Raw genomic sequence first — 18,985 nt, forward strand, 5'->3', positions numbered from 1 at the left:
AAAGTCTAGAAACAACCCAGACCATGCGTTTGTACTCTGCATTTGTTGCAATGAAATCCTTTTAATGTTATCAACTAGATGAATGTATTTAGAACTCCCATTTTACCCATAGTGCATGTTAGGTTTTATTGCTACATTTCCAACAACTTTCTAAGTCCAAGTTAAGAGTTGGTGTAAAAACTTCCTAGGAAACCTCCCTCTCACTCAAGGTCGTAGTCCAACTTCTGTGCTTTCATTTGGTTTTCCGTACCTCCTCTGAACCAACTTGGTGTACAAATCTGCAGTTAACATTCTGCTCTGGAAGCTAAGCAGAAAGATTTTCAAAGCTCCGTTTGGCACGGGAAACCGAAGCTTCCTACGACACCCCTTCGCAGATGTCAAAGCATTGTTTATCTAGTTAACACTTGTCAGTCGACGCTCAAAAACCCTTCTGTCTAATTAGAGACGGAGTCATTGTCATCTGTCTCGTAATGAGGAATCATGAAGGCTGTTTTTTCTCTCTCTGATATTTCACCGTGCCTACAAATGAACAGGGGACGCGTTTCCATATTTTAAGGCAGCGCTGTAAACAGGGTCGCCAGTTTTTTTTTTTTTTACATGCACTGTCAATTACCCAGCGGCAGTAGCCTCGCAGATACAGCAGAGCACTGGCTGGCTGACTGGCTTGTCTCTTGCAAACCTGTGAAATATGATTTACATTGAGAGCATGTTGTAGCAAACCCTAGCCCACGGTATGCATATTCCCCCATTGTTTGTGACAGTTGGTTGTACCTGCGCCGGGGGGGAAGAGCGCCAAGTAGGCATCCGACTTTGCATTTCAGTGGCTGAGCTCAGGGTCAGGAGCACATCTGGTTGACTGGGAGCTGTGTGTGTGTGTGTGTGTGTGTGTGTGTGTGTGTGTGTGTGTCATTTCTGTGTTTCAGATTCACACACATACACATTCACTTGTTGCTGTGCAGCCGCGGCACACGAACAGCACACCCAGCACACCGGTGCACTCCTACACAAACAAACAAACAAACACACCTGCTGCTCCCGGCAAGTCGCTCTGAAAATCAGCCGAAGGAGGGGAGGCAAACAAAACAAACAGTTTAATTTACATGACAGTAGCCTGCTTTACATTAGCATGCGTGGCAATGATAGAGTGAAGCTCTGCTGGAAACAGCAGGTAATGAAAAGTGATGGTCCTATTTGCGGTATAGTGTAAGTACAGGGATGGGAAACTCGAGCAGTCAGAACTAATAGCCGGCACTGAGCTGCATGTCTCTCAGAGAGTCCTTTCAGTGTGTTGGTTTAAACAAATAAATAATCCACTCTCCCATTACTTTCTATAAAAACTAATTTTCCAACACTGCAGAATAAATACAAGCAATTTGTTGTGGTGAAGAATTCAAGATGTGTACATGTGTTAAGTGAAGAGAAACGTGTGTTTTTTAATACCACAAACTTTCCTCCTTTTTAGATGGAACATGAAATGTTTATGCAGTTTGTGCAGAAGAATTCAAGTGCAATTTTAACGAGCAATTAAATTCATCAATAAATAAGTAAACAGTGTTTTTGCCGGTTTGTAATTGTGCTGAATGGTATTTGTGTCTAAAGCCCGCTGTGTTTGTACTTGGAAAGCTTTATTTTGGAGGACATTTACACCATGCATGTGGAATGTGTGTGTGTGTGTGTGTGTTTTGGTCTGGTATGTTTGATTTGTACAAATGTACCGTGCACGCTTGTGTTTTTGTAGATGATAGCATACACTCATCGTGTCATGTATTTGTAGTAATACTATTTAGGTGTGTGTGTGTGTGTTTGTGTGTGTGTGTGCTGGCTCCAGCGGTCTGCTCCTCATGTAAAGAGATAGCATCTTCCCACAACAGATCAATAAGGGAATATTTCGAGAATCCCTGCTTCTGTCTCCGATTTAACCCAACCTTGTGTGTGTGTATGTGTGTGTGTGACTGTGTGTATGTGTGTGCGTGACTGTGTGTATGTGTGTGTATGTGTGTGTGTGTGTGTATGTGTGTGCGTGACTGTGTGTGTGTGTGTGTGTGCGTGACTGTGTGTGTGTGTGTGTGTGTGTGTGTGTGTGTGTGTGTGTGTGTGTGTGTGTGTGTGTGTGTGTGTGTGTGTGTGTGTGTGTGTGTGTGTGTGTGTGTGTGTGTGTGTGTGTGTGTGTGTGTGTGTGTGTGTGACTGTGTGTATGTGTGTGTGTGACTGTGTGTATGTGTGTGTGTGACTGTGGGTGTGGGTGTGTGACGAATATACAGACTGACAACCTCACTTGTGTTCTGGTGGTTAGCTTGAACTTAGCTGCCATTACTGAACCTATTGGCATATTATCAGACTCAGAAGAGCCGCAGAACCATATTTAATAATTTCTTCATCAATCAATCCAAAAATCGCCTATCGCCTCAACCGTTTTTGAAAATGTTATAAATCTAATCTCTTTTTTATGATGCCAGAACAGTAGTGTCCTCAATGGAAACAAACACACACTTCTACTGTAGCTATGAAACATTGACACACACATGTGGACACACTCCACTCACACACCACCCCCACTCTTCACGTAGCTCATCTATGCTTGCAGTAAATTGTCCTAAAGGGACAAAGCCACAGATGATTTATGGTTCCAGATATGAGTAGATCCCAAGTATTATTTTCCCATTTTTTGCATGCGGCGCCTTAAGTAGGAGACAGTGGTCATTAACGACTGAATAAACTGCGTGTTCCCTACTTATTAAAAGTAGAGCTTCATGTTTCCTCCCCATTACTGTCGCGGCGGCAGCGTCTTGGCAAGAGAGGACAACCCGCCCTGAGTGAGAGTGAACATATTTATCTAAGGATCTGGGACATGACGATATGAAGATTTGTTTTGTTTTAAAGGCAAGGCATGTGACAGAAAGTGTGGAATGGACGTTTTCTGCTAAATTAAAGCCTTGACTTGAGTTTACCCGGATAACAGAGTGTTGACGACAGACGAAAGTTTGAGATGAGTCGAACCTAAAGTCGTTGAACAAAAAACATCATAATTCTAATATGATGTCCATCTTTGTGCTACTTCGCCTCCTCTGCATTGTGGTTATTGCACTACATCCATTTGCAGCACATTTCTCTTGAATGCTACATTAAGATAAAGTCCAACAGTTCCAATTTGTCCAACATGGGGTTTATGTTGGACACAATGCCCTTTTTGTGGCCGTCAGAATGATGTGCTTTTGTGTAAAGAAACTGATCAAAACAATGATTAGAACAAGGAACCTTATTATTTCCACTCTATTGAAGTAAAATAAAGTCATTTATTTTGAGTGAAATTTTTAGTTGGAGATTAGTCAAATTTAAGAGACTTGGACATTTTTTAATTTTTTTTTGTAATTTAAAGTTTTGGTCATATTTCGACTTTATTGAGCGAAATCAAGTCATTTCCTTTACCATTATGAAGGCGAGGTTGTCTTACTTAAAGGCCCTGTATAGCGCACAGTTCACTTTTTACCATACCTTTGACCTTTTGACTTTCTGGCCTTCTGCTCATGAGAGTATTCAGCCCTGTTGTTATAGTTTGCACACACACCCTTCATGTCTGGCAGAGGTTGAACACACACAGTTCAAGGTTATTCTTCAATTCAGCTCAGTCCAGCTCACAGATAATTGTCAATAAAATTGATCCAAAAACTCCTCATATTTTTCCTTCCTCCTCCTCCTCCCCCCTCCCCTTTACACTTCCCATGACTCCCTCACTCCACTCTCCTTTGCCTCTGTCCTTCTCTTTTCATCTTAAGCCAGATAAGTCTGCCTCGACTGCCAAGAGCACCGAGTATCACTGCTACCAACCCCCCCCCCCCCCTCTTATGTTCTTCTCACAGTGCACTGAAGCAATGTCGCAATTTCTCAGGGAGTTTTGATGCCTGGATGTCTCCTGTCCGGGTCCATCTCGTCTGAGCTGCAGCGGCGGCCCTATGCGAGCTGAACTTCGCTGCCTCGCTGCAGGTCAGCCTTCACGGCCGATTAGTGTCGAAGCGCCACTTTGGTCACAAGTTGTCTGGAGCGCTTATCGTGAAGATCAACAGCGATCAGTCTCGCCGCTGCGCTCCCTCTCTCTCCACATCTCCTCCCTCTTTCTCTCTCCTTTCTGTTTTCTGCCCTCTCCCCTTTTGGCATTACCACCCTTCCCCCCTTCCATGTTTTCCCCCTCAAATCACCATATTTCCATCTATATCTTATCATTGTCATCCTTTCTTTTTCTCCCACCTTCCCCCCATGCTGTGTCTCTTGCCTGATCCAAACAGGCTAAACATGTTTTTTCCTTCCTAACAACTCCTCCCTTTCCGGAAAACCTCACGAGGTCAATCTAGATGTGAAGTCATAAGAAGTAACAATAGGGCCACATTGTTCGAGAAAATCCTGACTAACCGAACATAAGTTGTAAACATGATGTCAGATCGTTGTCCTTTTTTGTTGGTGTGATGCACTTAAAATGGGTAACATACAATGTTATTTTGTAAAGCATGCTAAAGAGGTTTCTTACTAGAATTCTTAGAAACGAACAAGGCTAATGTTTTGCACATCTTATTTATTATTTGAACCACTGAGTGGTTTTGAAAAAAAAACAGACTTTTCAAAAGACTTTAAAAAGACTTGTCACTGCTGTAAACTTTGTCCGCTCGTTATAACATAAGAAGTCTCTAAATTGGTCTGTGTCTAGTCAACTCAGTGTTTGCCACCTTTTGCAGTAAACACTTTGCTTTATTTGGCCCACGAAACGCCTTGTTTTGGTCAGAAGACACATATTCAGTTTGTGTTCATAAAACCCCCCTCCCCTTTCATGCATATCTTTCCATCCCTCCGTCTCTCAGTGTCTCTGTGCGCCGTCAGGCCTCGTCTGTGGCGAGCGCGGAGACGAGTCATGCTTTGGCCTGTCAGTGCGGCAGCTAGTGTCAGTATCAGGAGCGGCTGGTTCCTCTGACAGCACTGGAGGGGCTGCTGGTCCGAGCAGAGTGCAGCCGTCAGCCTGTGACACGCTCAGTGTCACCGATCCCCTCCGTCTGGTGACATGGCATCCCCTCCTCCTTCTCCAACCCCAACCACCCCATCCTCGTCTTTGCCACTACACCCCCTCTAGCCATTGGTCTTTTCACTGCCACTCCACAGTCAGTCAGTCCCTTACTGAGGACTCTTACATGTGTGCGTGAAAACCGATACCACTGTTTTGGATTGAAGGCGACAAACGTGTTAACAGTTGATATCCTGACACTATCTTTACCTTTCATCATTTTCAGTAGGACATTGTTGTTAAAAAATAAAGTTAGAATGACAGATGGAGAGACGGAGGGATAGATGGATGGATATATAGATGGATAGAGAGCCTCTGTGCTCAGCAGGACTAAATATGTGTGTGATTTAATCTGGCCTTGGCGAGTGTGCAGCAGTGACAAATGGATGCTCACTATGAAACCCCCTCATCCAAGAGACAGTATTAGTTTTTGCTTTAATTACCAGCAGCAGTAATGTTTCCTATCCATAACTGTCGGCCCTGCTAGAATGCCGCCTGGCAGAGGGGTGAGGGCCTTGTCTCTTCTCTCAGTGGGCCTCCTGTCTCTTCCACCCCCCCAATCCGTCTATCCTCTCTCTCTCCCTCCCCCCCACCTCCCTCCCATCACCCTCTGCTTCCGCCCGCATCTTTCATTTCAATATTTCAATATTTATGCCTCATCTGAGAAAGTTCAAAGTCACAGTAAGGAGGCTTAACTTTCTCCCGCCTCCCCGCCGACAAGCACAGGACCCTGCCTGGTGGACGGGGGAGGCTGTGCACGCCTCCCCTCCCCTACGGTGGTCACTGCTGACGGAAAGGGAGAGGGGGGGCCAGGCTCGGATGAGGAGACAGACAACTAGAACTTCAGTGTAACCAATACAATGACACAGACAGACCTTAGATTTTCTTCACTGATTTGTTTGGAGATATGAGCTTAAAAAGTATAAATGGTGTCACCCAGGTTGTGACGGACATGTACCAAATGGAAGGCCAGTTGTTCGATCCCCATCCCCTGCAGTCAATATTCAGATTGTCTTTGGGGCGGGATACTGTATTGTAATGTAATACAATATTAATGCATCTATTCTTTAAAGACAATCATTCTATTCTTCAAAAAATCATTGATTTTATAAAAAAATCTAGATTGCATCAAGCCTTGTTGCTCAATATTTATAAGCCAGTATCATTCCATTGGTCTGACACAACACCCGGCACCCTCTGCAAATATTAGCTTGCGCAACATGTAGCACCTCATAGGTCCAGGGGTAGCGCTAAGGTCCCATGGGTGCCTGTCTTGGATGTGTTATCCATGTCTGATCTCATGTCACTGGGCTGAGAACATTTTTTCTGAGGGTTTGACTGACTATGCCTTCACAAAATCCAGAGGCAGTTTTTTAATAAATAAAGAGTCTGGCAAGTCCGTCCTTTGCCATAAAGATCTTTTGACAGCCGGCGTCTGGTAATAGATTAGCCTAATTACAGCTTCCCTGAGTTCAGATCACAACGCCACATATTCAAGCCTGTCGCTCTAATAGCCATTACAGCCACTGCTCTCCACTCCCCTCCTGTTAATGTAAAGTTGTAAAGAAAGAGGAAAAAAAGAAAAAAGCCAAAAGGAAAAGGTCGTCCTGATTTGCATGCAAGCCTTCATTAGAATATGCGAATATGCTAAGGACCAGAGCTGGCGCTTTGCATGCGCAGGTGATGAATGGCCAGCACATCGCGGAATAGGCCGAGACGGAGGCTTCGTCACCCTCATCTGCATAGCGTACTTTATTTACCTATTTATTTATTTATTTACATTTGAGTGCTTGCTCTGTGATACGTCTCTTCTGTGTGTAGAATGTGACTGAGGAGGACCTTTTGCAATTTACCCCAACCCCTTCTTCCTCGACACTTCAATGACACAAGGCTTTATTAAATGGCTGAATGAGATCTTCACAAGGTTTTCTTTGCTTTCGGGGAGAGAAAAAAAGAGGCTCGCACTGTAAATCTTCTGCGTTTGTTTACCACTTTATGCATTTCAGCAAGGACTTAAACAAGCGTTAGGAAAAAAAAGGTAGAAATTGGCTGTTTATTGAGCGGTGATTCAACCTGTGGAGCATCAGAGAGCGTCAGCAGTGGGAGGGAGGCCAGTGCTCGTTTGAGTGAAACCTTTGCAGAGTTTTCTTCTTTTTTTCTTTGGTGGTGGGGGGTGTCGGCAGCGGTGGGGTGTAGGGCGAGTTTCCAGAGAGAAAGTCTTCTCTTCACTCTTCTCTGTTGCCGGGGCGGCAGATGGTGGGTGTCAAGACAACGGCAGCAATAGCCAAACAAAGACATCCTTTGTGTGTGTGCGTGTGTGTGTGTGTGTGTGTGTGAGAGAATGCATACTTTCTGAGAGGTGTAGAAGTGCAGTAGCTTCGAGTAGGAGGCAACAGCATAATAACACTTGAATGGTGCGTTGTATACATTCCTAAGCTGTACTCTTACTCAATCTCCAGAAAGTACATTGTTTCATTTGACTCCAGACAGCTCACAGAGGAAATACTCCGTTAACTTACTTCTGGGTAAAAGTGAGATTCAATATCACCCACCGGAGAAGATGTCAGAGTGTGAACTTCCACTTTGTACAATCTTTCATCTCCATCAATAGCCGCGCTTCTTTGAGCCTAATAAGTCTTTCTTTGATAGGATCGCTGAATATTAGATTAGTACCGTAGCGGTTTATTTTGCTCCTCCGGAGTGTGACCTTAGCTGCCCTTCACCGAGGCGCGGGGATAATGAGAGTGGTATCTGGCCAACAGACAGGCCTGACACCCCAGCTACGCCCTTCACTCAGCCCGGCTGAGCAAAAACGTCAATACGGAGGCCTTATGTTTTATGGATTATCTGCTTTAGCAAAAAAACTATAGCGAGAGAAATACAACTTGCGCTTGTCATGTTGCTTCAGTTCTTTTTAATGTGGAAGACCACTCACTGAAACAACAGCGGTCAAAATTAGAGGCTGTCTCCTTTGTTTGTTTTCAATTTTCCCCTCTCGCTCCTCATTCTCCAGATTGCTCAAGTTTGAACACTATAGTTCTTTGAATAACCAAAGCTGACTTGGAAATAGTTTTGGGTTTTCAAAACAAGTTAGATTTTTTTCCTTTATCATAGATCTTTGTCATGCATGTGTGCTACTGTGTGTCTTCAACAAAGCCGGCTATTATAGATCTCCTGTGCAAATTAAACACGCTCCACGCCTCTAGACTTTTATTTTTATTTCCGGGATTAAATTATTTACTTTGATACTTCTCTTCCTTTTTTTAACCACTCATCCTTTCTTCCTTCTCTCTTTCATACATTTAATTTGTTCTCAGAGGACAGGCAGATACAGTGTACAGTAAACAGACTGAATAAATCATGTTTGGGTTTTTTTTTCTTAGGGGGGGTCTTAGGGATACTGTTGGTTTTTATCCCCAGGAGGCTCAGGGGAGGCTTGCTGTTGTAAACGGACCCAAGTGCAGCCCTGTTATCCGCAGTTTAATCTGCCCACTAGGGGCCAGAGAGAGGTCGAGGGGGGGGGGGGCTCATTGCTGCTCCCGGTCCCTGGAGGGGGGGTGCAGAGGTGGGGATGGAGGTGAGAGTGCAGGGTGGGTTCTTTCCCCTCAATTAGACTTTTTAACGGGAGATGAGCCCCTGCTGCGGTTTTTTCATGTTATAATGACGCCGCGGTCAGCTGGAAAAACTGGTTACAGTCACACCGATACATCAGTTTGACTGGCTGATTAAAAATATAATGCTAACATCAGCAGTGTTGTCTACCTCTGATTCAACACAGCAACCTCTCTAACAACACTTGTTTACTCCTGCTACTCTTTAAAAGGAGTCATTTCAGGCCAGCCAGAAAGGATCCAATGTGACGGCTTTGCAGCGTAGATCTTGAAATCAAAGCAAACACCTATAATCCTCCTAAATTAATGATATCAATATGTCCTTAAGCTGCATTCAGTGATGGACACTATTCGGGCAGAAACAGTTACTTTTAAGCATTAATAATGAAATGTTATGCTATTTAATATCAACACAAGACGCTAGCTGTTGGGGGCATCTTTATGATAGCTGAAGTCTGACCTTATCCCAACATTTAATACAGGCTTTCGAATGTTATCGGCCAATGGTCATATTATGCTGTCGTAGTATTGTTATCAAATTACTACAAATATACATTCAAGGATGTCAAATGATTGTGCTTAGTGCTAGATTTAGTGCTGAAGAGTACAAAGTACACAAACAAGCTCTCTTCTTATTTCTTCCCTCCCCACCATTCACTTCTTCTCCCAGCATATACACACACACACACACACACACACACACACACACACACACACACACACACACACACACACACACACACACACACACACACACACACACACACACACACACACACACACACACACACCTGAGACCTTCTAAGCATAAGGAAACCTGCATTACAAATTACTGCACATCATAGAAATTGTGCAGCAAGCTTTTTAAAATACCAGCGCTGCCAGTGAGGCGCTTTGTAATTTATCCCTTCACGGCTGTTAGCTGCGCCGCGCAACGGTGATTTATTTGGTTTAAGAGAAGTTTTGTTTAGAGAGATAATGAGCAGGACTTCTCTTTAATGATTTAACACGCCGCGGTGGAAAAGGAGAAGGGGGGAGAGAAAGCACATATATTTTTCATATCTTTAACTGCACTGCAGAGAGAAAGGGGAGAGATGCATTAGCAAGAGAAGCTAACGGCCTTTAACAACCTGCATTCTTTATTCATTTTGTTTTGTTGTTGAGACTTTTCTAAGCCTCTACCTAACGCAGCAGTATTTTAGTATGTTGGATGCATTTCATTTTAAATATTTCTCAAGACAAGTTCAGTCTTCATACCGGTTGGTGCTCTTTCTTTCTTTCTTTTTTTATCCAAGGTGTTTTTGTGCTGATTCCACACAATACTGTACAGCTCATACTACTTTGACAAAGCCACTTGTGTAACTGTTGGTACCTTGTTCCTCATACACCTCTCCTTTCATCTCGAAACCAAATATGGCATTATTCTCTCTTGTTCAGCATTTTCAAGTGTTTGCCCCCCTCACTTAAGATTTAAATCCCAAATTAAAGCAGTTAATTAGAAAATATAATGATGCTGAGTAGCATAATATGCAAACAGTGCTATGACGCTCAGAGGTGGGGGCTCCGTAACACTGAAACGGCCATGGGCGCATAACGATGATGATATCAATAATAGATTACTTCATCAATCGCTGTTCTCTGGAAAGATGGAAATGCGCTGTTGGGAAGGGACTTTTTATTTTTCATTATTATAATTTTTTTCTTCTCTTTACACCCTACCCTCCCTTTCCCGTAGCTTGAAAATGTCTGTTTCATCTCACATTAGGGTGTGCTCTGCATAAGTGCAGGTGGAACTTGCTCTCCCTCTAAATGATCCTTTAATGGAACAGTGTGCACTGGAGCTGGGAACTCTATGGGGCGCTGCCACTGTCGATGAGAACTCCGCCTCAATCAATCCGTCAAGCCCCATCACCTGCCTCAGCAGATGATCCAAAAACCCCTTTGGAGAGGCAAAGTGAGCTTTTTATGTACCTCCTCTAAGACTAAAGGACACACACGTGGGCGCGCTCGCACGAGCGGCGGCATCATAAGTGAGAGGTGTCTGTTTCACTCAGAGCCTTGACGTTGATCAGTCGTCGGAGAAACACTTTCTTTTATTTTTATCAGGATCATCTTAGAATAGATCCAGCGCCTGCTTCTCGCTCTGGCACTGGGATAGAAAACCAAATCAATTCGGATGTTTTATTTATTTATTTTCCCTGCCCAATATCTGTTACATTATGGGATGTTTCCATAAGCGGAACTCTTAGAAGCCTGAGCAATATTGATGCGAAGTCACCTCCTGCTTCCTTCAAACGAAGCGACAGCGCGCAAACTGCATTTGCCTCTGCTTCTCTCCCTACTTCACCCTCACTCCAGCTTATCCAGATAGTCCATCATGATTTTTCATAATCCTTCGTTTCCTTTTCTTTCCCTCCCGTGACTCTACATTCTCCATCTTTCCATCACCATCTATCTCCACATCTGAACAATCTGACACCACATTTAGTTCACCCCTTCTATTGCTACAGGCCTGCTTGTAGAACATCCATTAAACTCAGCAGAATCCCTTCTTTCTCTCAGTCCTTATTCTTGACGTCTGTCTGTCTGTCTCTGTCTGTCTGTCTTTCTGTCTGTCTGTCTGTCTGTCTGTCTGTCTGTCTGTCTGTCTGTCTCTGTCTGTCTGTCTGTCTGTCTGTCTGTCTGTCTTTCTGTCTGTCTGTCTGTCTGTCTGTCTGTCTGTCTGTCTGTCTGTCTGTCTGTCTCTGTCTGTCTGTCTGTCTGTCTGTCTGTCTGTCTGTCTGTCTGTCTGTCTCTGTCTGTCTGTCTGTCTTTCTGTCTGTCTGTCTGTCTGTCTGTCTGTCTGTCTGTCTGTCTTGTCAGGGAAGAAGTTGCTCTGTCTGTCAATACAGGTCTTATCTTTCCACTTCTTGTTCCTGTCGGTTTATCTGTCTGTCTGACAAGTCGGCAGCTGTCTCAGCGCTGCAGGGTTGCTGTCAGCCAAGTGTTGGTTTCTGTTCTTCTGTCAGTTCACCTGCCTGTCAAATCTTCTCAGATTAAACCTGTCAAACTACCTCCAGGTTTTTCCGCATCTCCAGCAAAGCTTTATAAAAAAATAAACAAGGAAGAAACACATTATGTTTACTCAGAATAGTAAATTAGTTGTGGCATTGAGGAAAGTTTTTTTTTTTTACGCTATAGGTCCCCCTCTTCAATGGAAAATCTACTCTTTGGGTGTTTCATCCTTAGAAATTAAACGTGCTAATGTTTGTAAAGCATTTCTTCTGTCATTAGATCATTGTTAAATTAGTTGTGATACCTCTGACAAAAAATTCAAAAAAAACGTGTGACTGACAGACACGCCTGTGGCAGCGTTCTTGCAAGTGTTTCTAAATTAAGACCACGTTTCCCATAAATCTTGTTGCTTCTTTTCTCACCCTGCATGAGCGTTGGATGCAATTAAATATGTCAAAAACGGGAAACCTACATTGTTGAAGAAGACAATGAAGAACGACAGAAAGTTATGGAGAGGAATGGCAAATAAAAAAAGTTTGGTGCAATAGGGAGGGAGTAGAACAACAAAGTGTGAGCAGAAGAGTAGCAGGGAGATGGATGGGAGGAGGTGACACAAGATAGTAGAGGAAGAAGATGGAAGTGAAGAGAGATGAAGGACGCTGAGACGGCAGAGGGGATGGAAGGGGGGAGTATGCGGAGGGAGCTACCTGCTGCTGATGGCAGTCAGAGTCAGTGAGGGATGGAGGGCGATCCAGCTGTGACATTAAAGCAGCAGGTGGAGGCCATCATTAGGACTGGCACAGGAGGCTGGATGAGCCCACACACACTCATTTCTTTGGGGCCCAGCGGACCACTGAAGAGCTTGTGTGTGTGTGTGTGTGTGTGTGTGTGTGTGTGTGTGTGTGTGTGTGTGTGTGTGTGTGTGTGTGTGTGTGTGTGTGTGTGTGTGTGTGTGTGTGTGTGTGTGTGTGTGTGTGTGTGTGTGTGTGTGTGTGTGTGTGTGTGTGTGTGTGTGTGTGTGTGTGTGTGTGTGTGTGTGTGTGTGTGTGTGTGTGTGTGTGTGTGTGTGTGTGTGTGTGTGTGTGTGTGTGTGTGTGTGTGTGTGTGTGTGTGCTTCTCCTCAAAAACAGCTGAAGCATAGTCCCATAACTTCAGAGCTCACCCCCACCTCCCCTTTCATCTCTCCCACATGGAATCCCTCTCCTTCTACCAGGTTTCGCCCGGCGAGGGTTGAGCGGTTCCTACATCTGGCATCCCTCGTAATGGTTTTTCAGTTACCTCTTAACCAATTACAATACAGCAGTTAGTTCGATTTCAGCTCATAGCTTTTCTTATGTTGCGTATGTGGTGGCACACAGAAGGTGGCAAAATTGATTTTCTACGGTTTTCAAAGAAAAAAACGAAATATTGTACTAACTATTCCTTATGTTTTGTCCTCTCAAGCCATAATTAGGACCAACAAATCGGAATCATTCACGCTACCTCCGTCCATCCGCGTCTTTCCTGGTTTAGTCTTCTGGTTGTATTGTCAACTAGGCTAGTTTTTCATCAATGCCAGAGAAAAGTATATCCTACCATGCAAGTTTACACTTGGTGAGAAAGGTTTACATTTACCATGCCAGTCTTGTACCTGATGCCACACACAATAAATCACTTTGCTTTGGATATAGCACAGACATTGGGTTTCTTTCACCCTTACTAACAGGGTGTTTTGACCCATGGTGGATGATATAATGGGCAAAGAGCTAGATAGTTGGAGGATATAGGAAGGGCAAGGGTGGTGCAGCAGAGCAGGTATCAAGCAGCTAGCCACGTACCATTCAAAGCATTCACTTCCCTTATATTGCACAACTTCAAGCATTGATATCATTTACAGGGGTGGAAGAAGTACAAATATTCTCCGGTACAGTTGTCATGAATGGAAAAATAAACTATAAAGACCAAAACACATGTTTGTACTAGGCTGTGTTTATTTCTGTTGATGAGCTTTTATACATAGAAGTCAATGGAGATTGACTCTCTTTTGGAGCCTGACTGAAGTGACCATTCAAGGAATGTACAGTTACTGGCTCTTCAGCATGGGCTTTATTTTTCAACCATGGAGGTTGCCGCTTGCTCTCTACCTGTAGATCAGTAATCCATACTTGTTCAAACAAAACCCATTACCTATAACTTTTTGAGGCAGCAATATAAGTGTAGCGATGTCAGAATCAAGTGAGAAAAAAAGACAAAGTGAACTGTCAAAACCTGAAGAAGCCATCTGAAAGTTACTCCAGCAAAGTTGGCAAAGTATGTCATGGTTCTATCTCAGCATGAGTTGTGCACAGCTCTCGAGAATGGGCGTGCATGTTTTTAGGGGTGGTGGGCTACGGTGCATCTAAGCCGAGTGCTGCTCCAGGCCTTTCCTTAGATCTCCCATCCCTTCCGGACCTGTAGATGGGCCTATCCAGGAACACCATTAGGCAAATGAAGTTGTTTGTATCAAATATTGACATGTTATCTCTTCATCATCAGGCGGCGAGAGGGAGGGGAGAGAGAAAGATTGTAACTGTGGGTAATTGAGCCGTGTCTCCCCTGCTTATCGGTAAAGCTCCGGCACGTCACGGACCTAACGAGCTGTGGCGCGCCGATTAGTCTGAAGGGAAAGTCGAACGTGAAACACCAGAGTCTCCGTCTTTCTCTTCCTTTCTTTTTTTTCATATCTGCAATGGATATTATGAGCCTCCCTGGAGGGCAGAGGCACAGCCTTATTAGTTCAATTCATGGGGGGGAAAAGAATTGATATGGATGAATGGCATGTTAAAGTATCCCTTTGTTACAATAACCATCAAGGCTGATGGTTGGGGCTGATGATGCAGCCCAAGGCAGCAGGACGACAAGCTGAGGCCTTGACCTGGATGGCAGAGGATGCACACACACCAAGGGCAGGGGGCTGATTACACAATGCCTTAAACAAATGGATGTGCCCCTTTAACATTTAGATATGGGATCTTTCCGTGTGTTGGTGTGTGTGCATGAGAGATAGGGTACTTGTGGATGCCTGTTTTTGTGAGAAGGATTGTATTTGTCTGAATTTGTATTAGTATGTGTATGTGTGTGCTGCATTTTATCTCAAGATTATCAGGAACAGTACTTTGGGTGTATTTTAGATAATCACATGGTGAATAGCTCATTATAAATGTGTTATCACCATTTATGCATGTTTTTTTCTAGTTTTGCATGATTTTATTGTGCATCTCTGTGAATATTAGTGTGTGTGTGTGTGTGTGTGTGTGTGTGTGTGTGTGTGTGTGTGTGTGTGTGTGTGTGTGTGTGTGTGTGTGTGTGTGTGTGTGTGTGTGTGTGTGTGTGTGTGTGTGTGTGTGTGTGTGTGTGTGTGTGTGTGTGTGTGCGTGCGTGCGTGCGTGCGTGCGTGCGTGCGTGCGTGCGTGCGTGCGTGCGTGCGTGCGTGCGTGCGTGCGTGCGTGCGTGCGTGCGTGCGTGCGTGCGTGCGTGCGTGCGTGCGTGCGTGCGTGCGTGCGTGCGCAGACTGTGCCAGGTGCCTCCACAGGGCATTACCCATCTTGCACTTGTGCCACTCCGAGAATAATCCAACTCAAATGGGCGAGATGAGAATCTCACAACATGCCAGTTTGATTTGTACCCCTCGCTATCAAAGAATGCTAATTAAAATCATATTTTGCATATGTCTTGTCTTTCATGCGCATATGCAAATTGCCCTCGTTGCCTTTCAGCACTCTGTAATTAGGTTTATGAAGGACAGCTGTAATACATAATTAACAGAAATGTTTGCAAGCTCTTTTTTCTCTCCACGTCTAAACACGATGACTTAAACAAGCATGCATGGAGTGTTCTATGGTCGGGCTCTTTATCTCAAATATATTGATTAATTCGCACCCACAACCCCCTTAGAAATATCTTAATTATGCTGTTTGTTTATTTATAGATGATGCCGTCAGTCAGCTTCCAGTGAGCCAGAGATGCTCAGCGTATCTTGCTATTTTCCCTGATTGGAGTTTACAAGATTTAGTCGTACACTCGCTCCCAGTTTAACTCGACAGGAACGTTCTGGACGGGCGGATAGATTGAGTTGGAGAGGATTGAGAAAAATGTAGAGTGATGATAGCGAGGCGAAACACTGGAACATGTTTGAATATGTATACGGTGGTGTTAGTTAGCGTCGGCCTCAGGGGCATGGATGACGGACGGGACTCCGGGGCCATGACGAAATGGAGGACAACAGCCGTGTTTGTTTGTGTGTGTGTCCAGGCGCTGGAACGGGGCTAAAGCTGACATAGCGACATAAATAGTGAAATAATTATGCTTTATAGAAGACTGACTCTTTAGTGAGAAGGAAGAGCTTCAGAAAGGCGCGGACGGGCCTTGCCCAAGAGAAAATAGAATAATGATTTACTTTGAAGAAAAAAAAGTGAAACCTCCAGGAAGGAAGAAATGGGAGGAGCAACAGAGGGGGAGGGGTCTACCCGAGTGTGTGCAGTGACAGTACCAACCACATGACTGTTGGTTCAACTCCCTGGGCCCCTTTCATGTAGCTCCATCCTCAGCTCTCAGATGTGGTCATTGTCTCTCAGTCGCACAATAATGGGAAGTGATGGGTGCTAAATGAAAAGGCCAGGGGATGAATACTCTGGTGAGGCAGCTTGGATGTCAGAGTAGTTAGTCCTGTCATCCGTTCATTATGTTTTCATATGCTGTTTAGGAGACACGGTAAACTCAGGGCCCTCAACGAAGTCAGGACATTGTGGTCACTGTCAAGCTACGGTACCCTGGTGTTTTTGACTGAGTGCGTGCGTGCGTGCGTGCAACCCCTATTTACTGCAGATACATGTGCAATTGAACCATTGCACGTGTGAACATATTTGTTTGACACATTGATGTATAACATGTGGAACTCTTTGCCTCGATTCTCTCTCTACCGTCCGACCAAAAAGGTGCTGGCAAAACAAAAGTGTTCCAACTTCGTCCTTCTCTTGTGGTGCGAACAGTTTATATACATTATTTTCTTTCTGCTGGTCTGTCATCTATTAACAGAACAATACTTTCTCCACCCAAAAAAGCAGTTTATGACCAATTGTGTTAAAAATTCAATGTCGAATGGGGTTTCCTGGGGAAAGTATTGGAATGTAAGAGTGGGATGGGTTCTTACTCTCATGCGAATCTTCGAAAGTATCTATCTATTTTTTATTTTTTATATGTCTAAAAAAGTAAAAGTAGAAAAAAATGAAAAACAGTTTTTTGGAGGAAAAATAACCAAATCCAAAACAATATTTTCTGTTACAAACAAAAAATGTGTTCACATCCATCTTGAATCGTTAAAATAACACCATGTCATTAATTTCAGTATATGATTGCAGAGGCTATCTTCAAGCCTTCAAAGTACTTTTATTATTGTATTGCTACTTTTGACATATTTTTTTGAAGTAAATAACAGAAGATCCGCACAATTGGAAGGCACCAATACTTGTCTACTTTTGAAACGTACTAAGCATGTTAAAGCAAGTTTTCTTTGTGTTTTGTAGATGGGCCTTTGTGATGAAGAAACACCTGAGCACCCACCTGCTTGGAAAACATGGAGTCGGACAGCGTAAAGAAAGGTAAATGAAACACTTGCAACCGCACCCACATTACATATTGTAACCTGCTGGAAGAAAACCAGTGTTGTAAAACTGCAAGCTAGTGCATTAGAGTTCTTAAAGACGTTTCTTTATCCAGTATCCCGACTGTCAAGTATTTTTAGCTTGTTGTGAGAGATACAGCAGGCAATTAGTTCTAGATTTCGGAGGATGACTCTTACAACCCCTATGGAGGTCTGCAAGCTTTTAAAGCAAAAAAGTCCCCTCTAGTTACAGTGATTTCAAGTTAAATATAACTTGAGAATCCTCCCTTCCCCTAATGAGTTAAACGGCTTTCACTCATTCTGTCTGTCTCGGTCTCTTGGTTTCTCTGTCAAACTTTATCTGCCTCTCTCCCTCATCTTACTTTTCTGCCCTCCCTCTTGAATTAAGGATGAATGATGTTTCTTTTACCATTTTTTTCTCTGCGTATGCGTGTGTTTCCTGTGTATGTGTAATGTCTCCCGCTTGGCCCTGTCTATCAGAGCCAGAGCCCTGCTGTCAGCCTATGTGTGTATGTGTGTGCAAAAAGAAAGATGAGGAGATGAAGTTGTGAAGCCCCCCCCCTACCCTGACAAGCCAAAATGAGACGTTAAACACCTCTCAATCTGTCAAGCGAGCTGCTAAAATAGAAACAGACCCGCTTTTTCATTACTCCACAACCAAATTGATACTTTTGGCAACATGTGGTATTAGATATGACATGTGTCGTCAGATATGGAAGTAAGCAAGACGACCAGATGCCTCTCCATCTCTCTGACATTATCAAGTCAATTCCTGTCAGCTGTTCGTCTGGATTAGATGGAAACACATCCTCATATCCTCAACTGCTTCAAGTCTATGTTTGATCCACAGCTTTTTGTTGTTGCAACCTTTACTGATCCAAGGGTAGCTGACACTTTGAACTTGGTTACATGTGTCTTCTCATCTGTAACATGTTCAGGGCAAACAGTATTCTGCTGTTTGCCACTCATGACTGACCCGGCACTTGAACCTTTGACCTCCCAGTCCAACATGCTTCTGTTTTCCAATTGGCTAATGTCCACTTGTTAAGGAAAAAAAAAAAAAACATTTATGTAATTCACTATCTTAGCCACAACATACAATGCCAGACAACTGCAATAACCTCAGATATGAGTTAGCTTTATAGACACATGGATGTTGAAGGCAGAAACAAGCTGCTATAACTGCAGTGGAATGTCATTGATATACCCACACAGAAACATCTTATTTATATAAAGGATTTAAATGTTTTAATCTTTTCTTGCAATTTTCTCAATGCTACATTTTGAATGTGCTGCTCAAATAATAAACTTAGGAAACTGAAAGTAAAAACTACAAGACACTTCGCCTATAAATCAATTACACTTTTAAATATCTTCATTTAATTATTGTTTGCATTGTTAGCATACAGGTATGTTGCTGATCCCCTGTTAGCTTGTCAGTTGAGCTGCTCTGCATATACTTCCTGACCCTAATTCAACTTTAACTTTAGCACGTTTCGTACTCTTTCATGACGTGGCATGTTTTATATGATTACATCGCAAAAAATCATGGATGGCATGCTAGTGGATTTACCATCCGCTTAACTTTGTATCTTATAGAAAGTTAAGTTGATGAAGGTTACTGTACACTAACATTTCACTCAACATAGTAGTATTTTAAGACTTAATGACTTTCACATATTGGCTAATAATCTGCCA

The 18,985-nt window shown here is 43.5% G+C and overlaps 1 protein-coding gene across 2 annotated transcripts in view; it reads left to right on the top strand.

Annotated features, from left to right (window-relative positions):
* znf407 (zinc finger protein 407) overlaps nucleotides 1–18,985 on the top strand; it is a 148,464-nt gene that overhangs the window by 50,155 nt on the left and 79,324 nt on the right. For both annotated transcript variants that reach the window (XM_079693716.1, XM_079693715.1), the window contains exon 5: nucleotides 17,190–17,264. In XM_079693716.1, the coding sequence (XP_079549842.1) occupies nucleotides 17,190–17,264 (75 nt within the window). The remainder of the gene's footprint in view (nucleotides 1–17,189; nucleotides 17,265–18,985) is intronic.

The sequence above is a fragment of the Notothenia rossii genome (genome assembly GCF_949606895.1).
Source record: "Notothenia rossii genome assembly, chromosome: 7".
Lineage (NCBI taxonomy): Eukaryota > Metazoa > Chordata > Actinopteri > Perciformes > Nototheniidae > Notothenia > Notothenia rossii.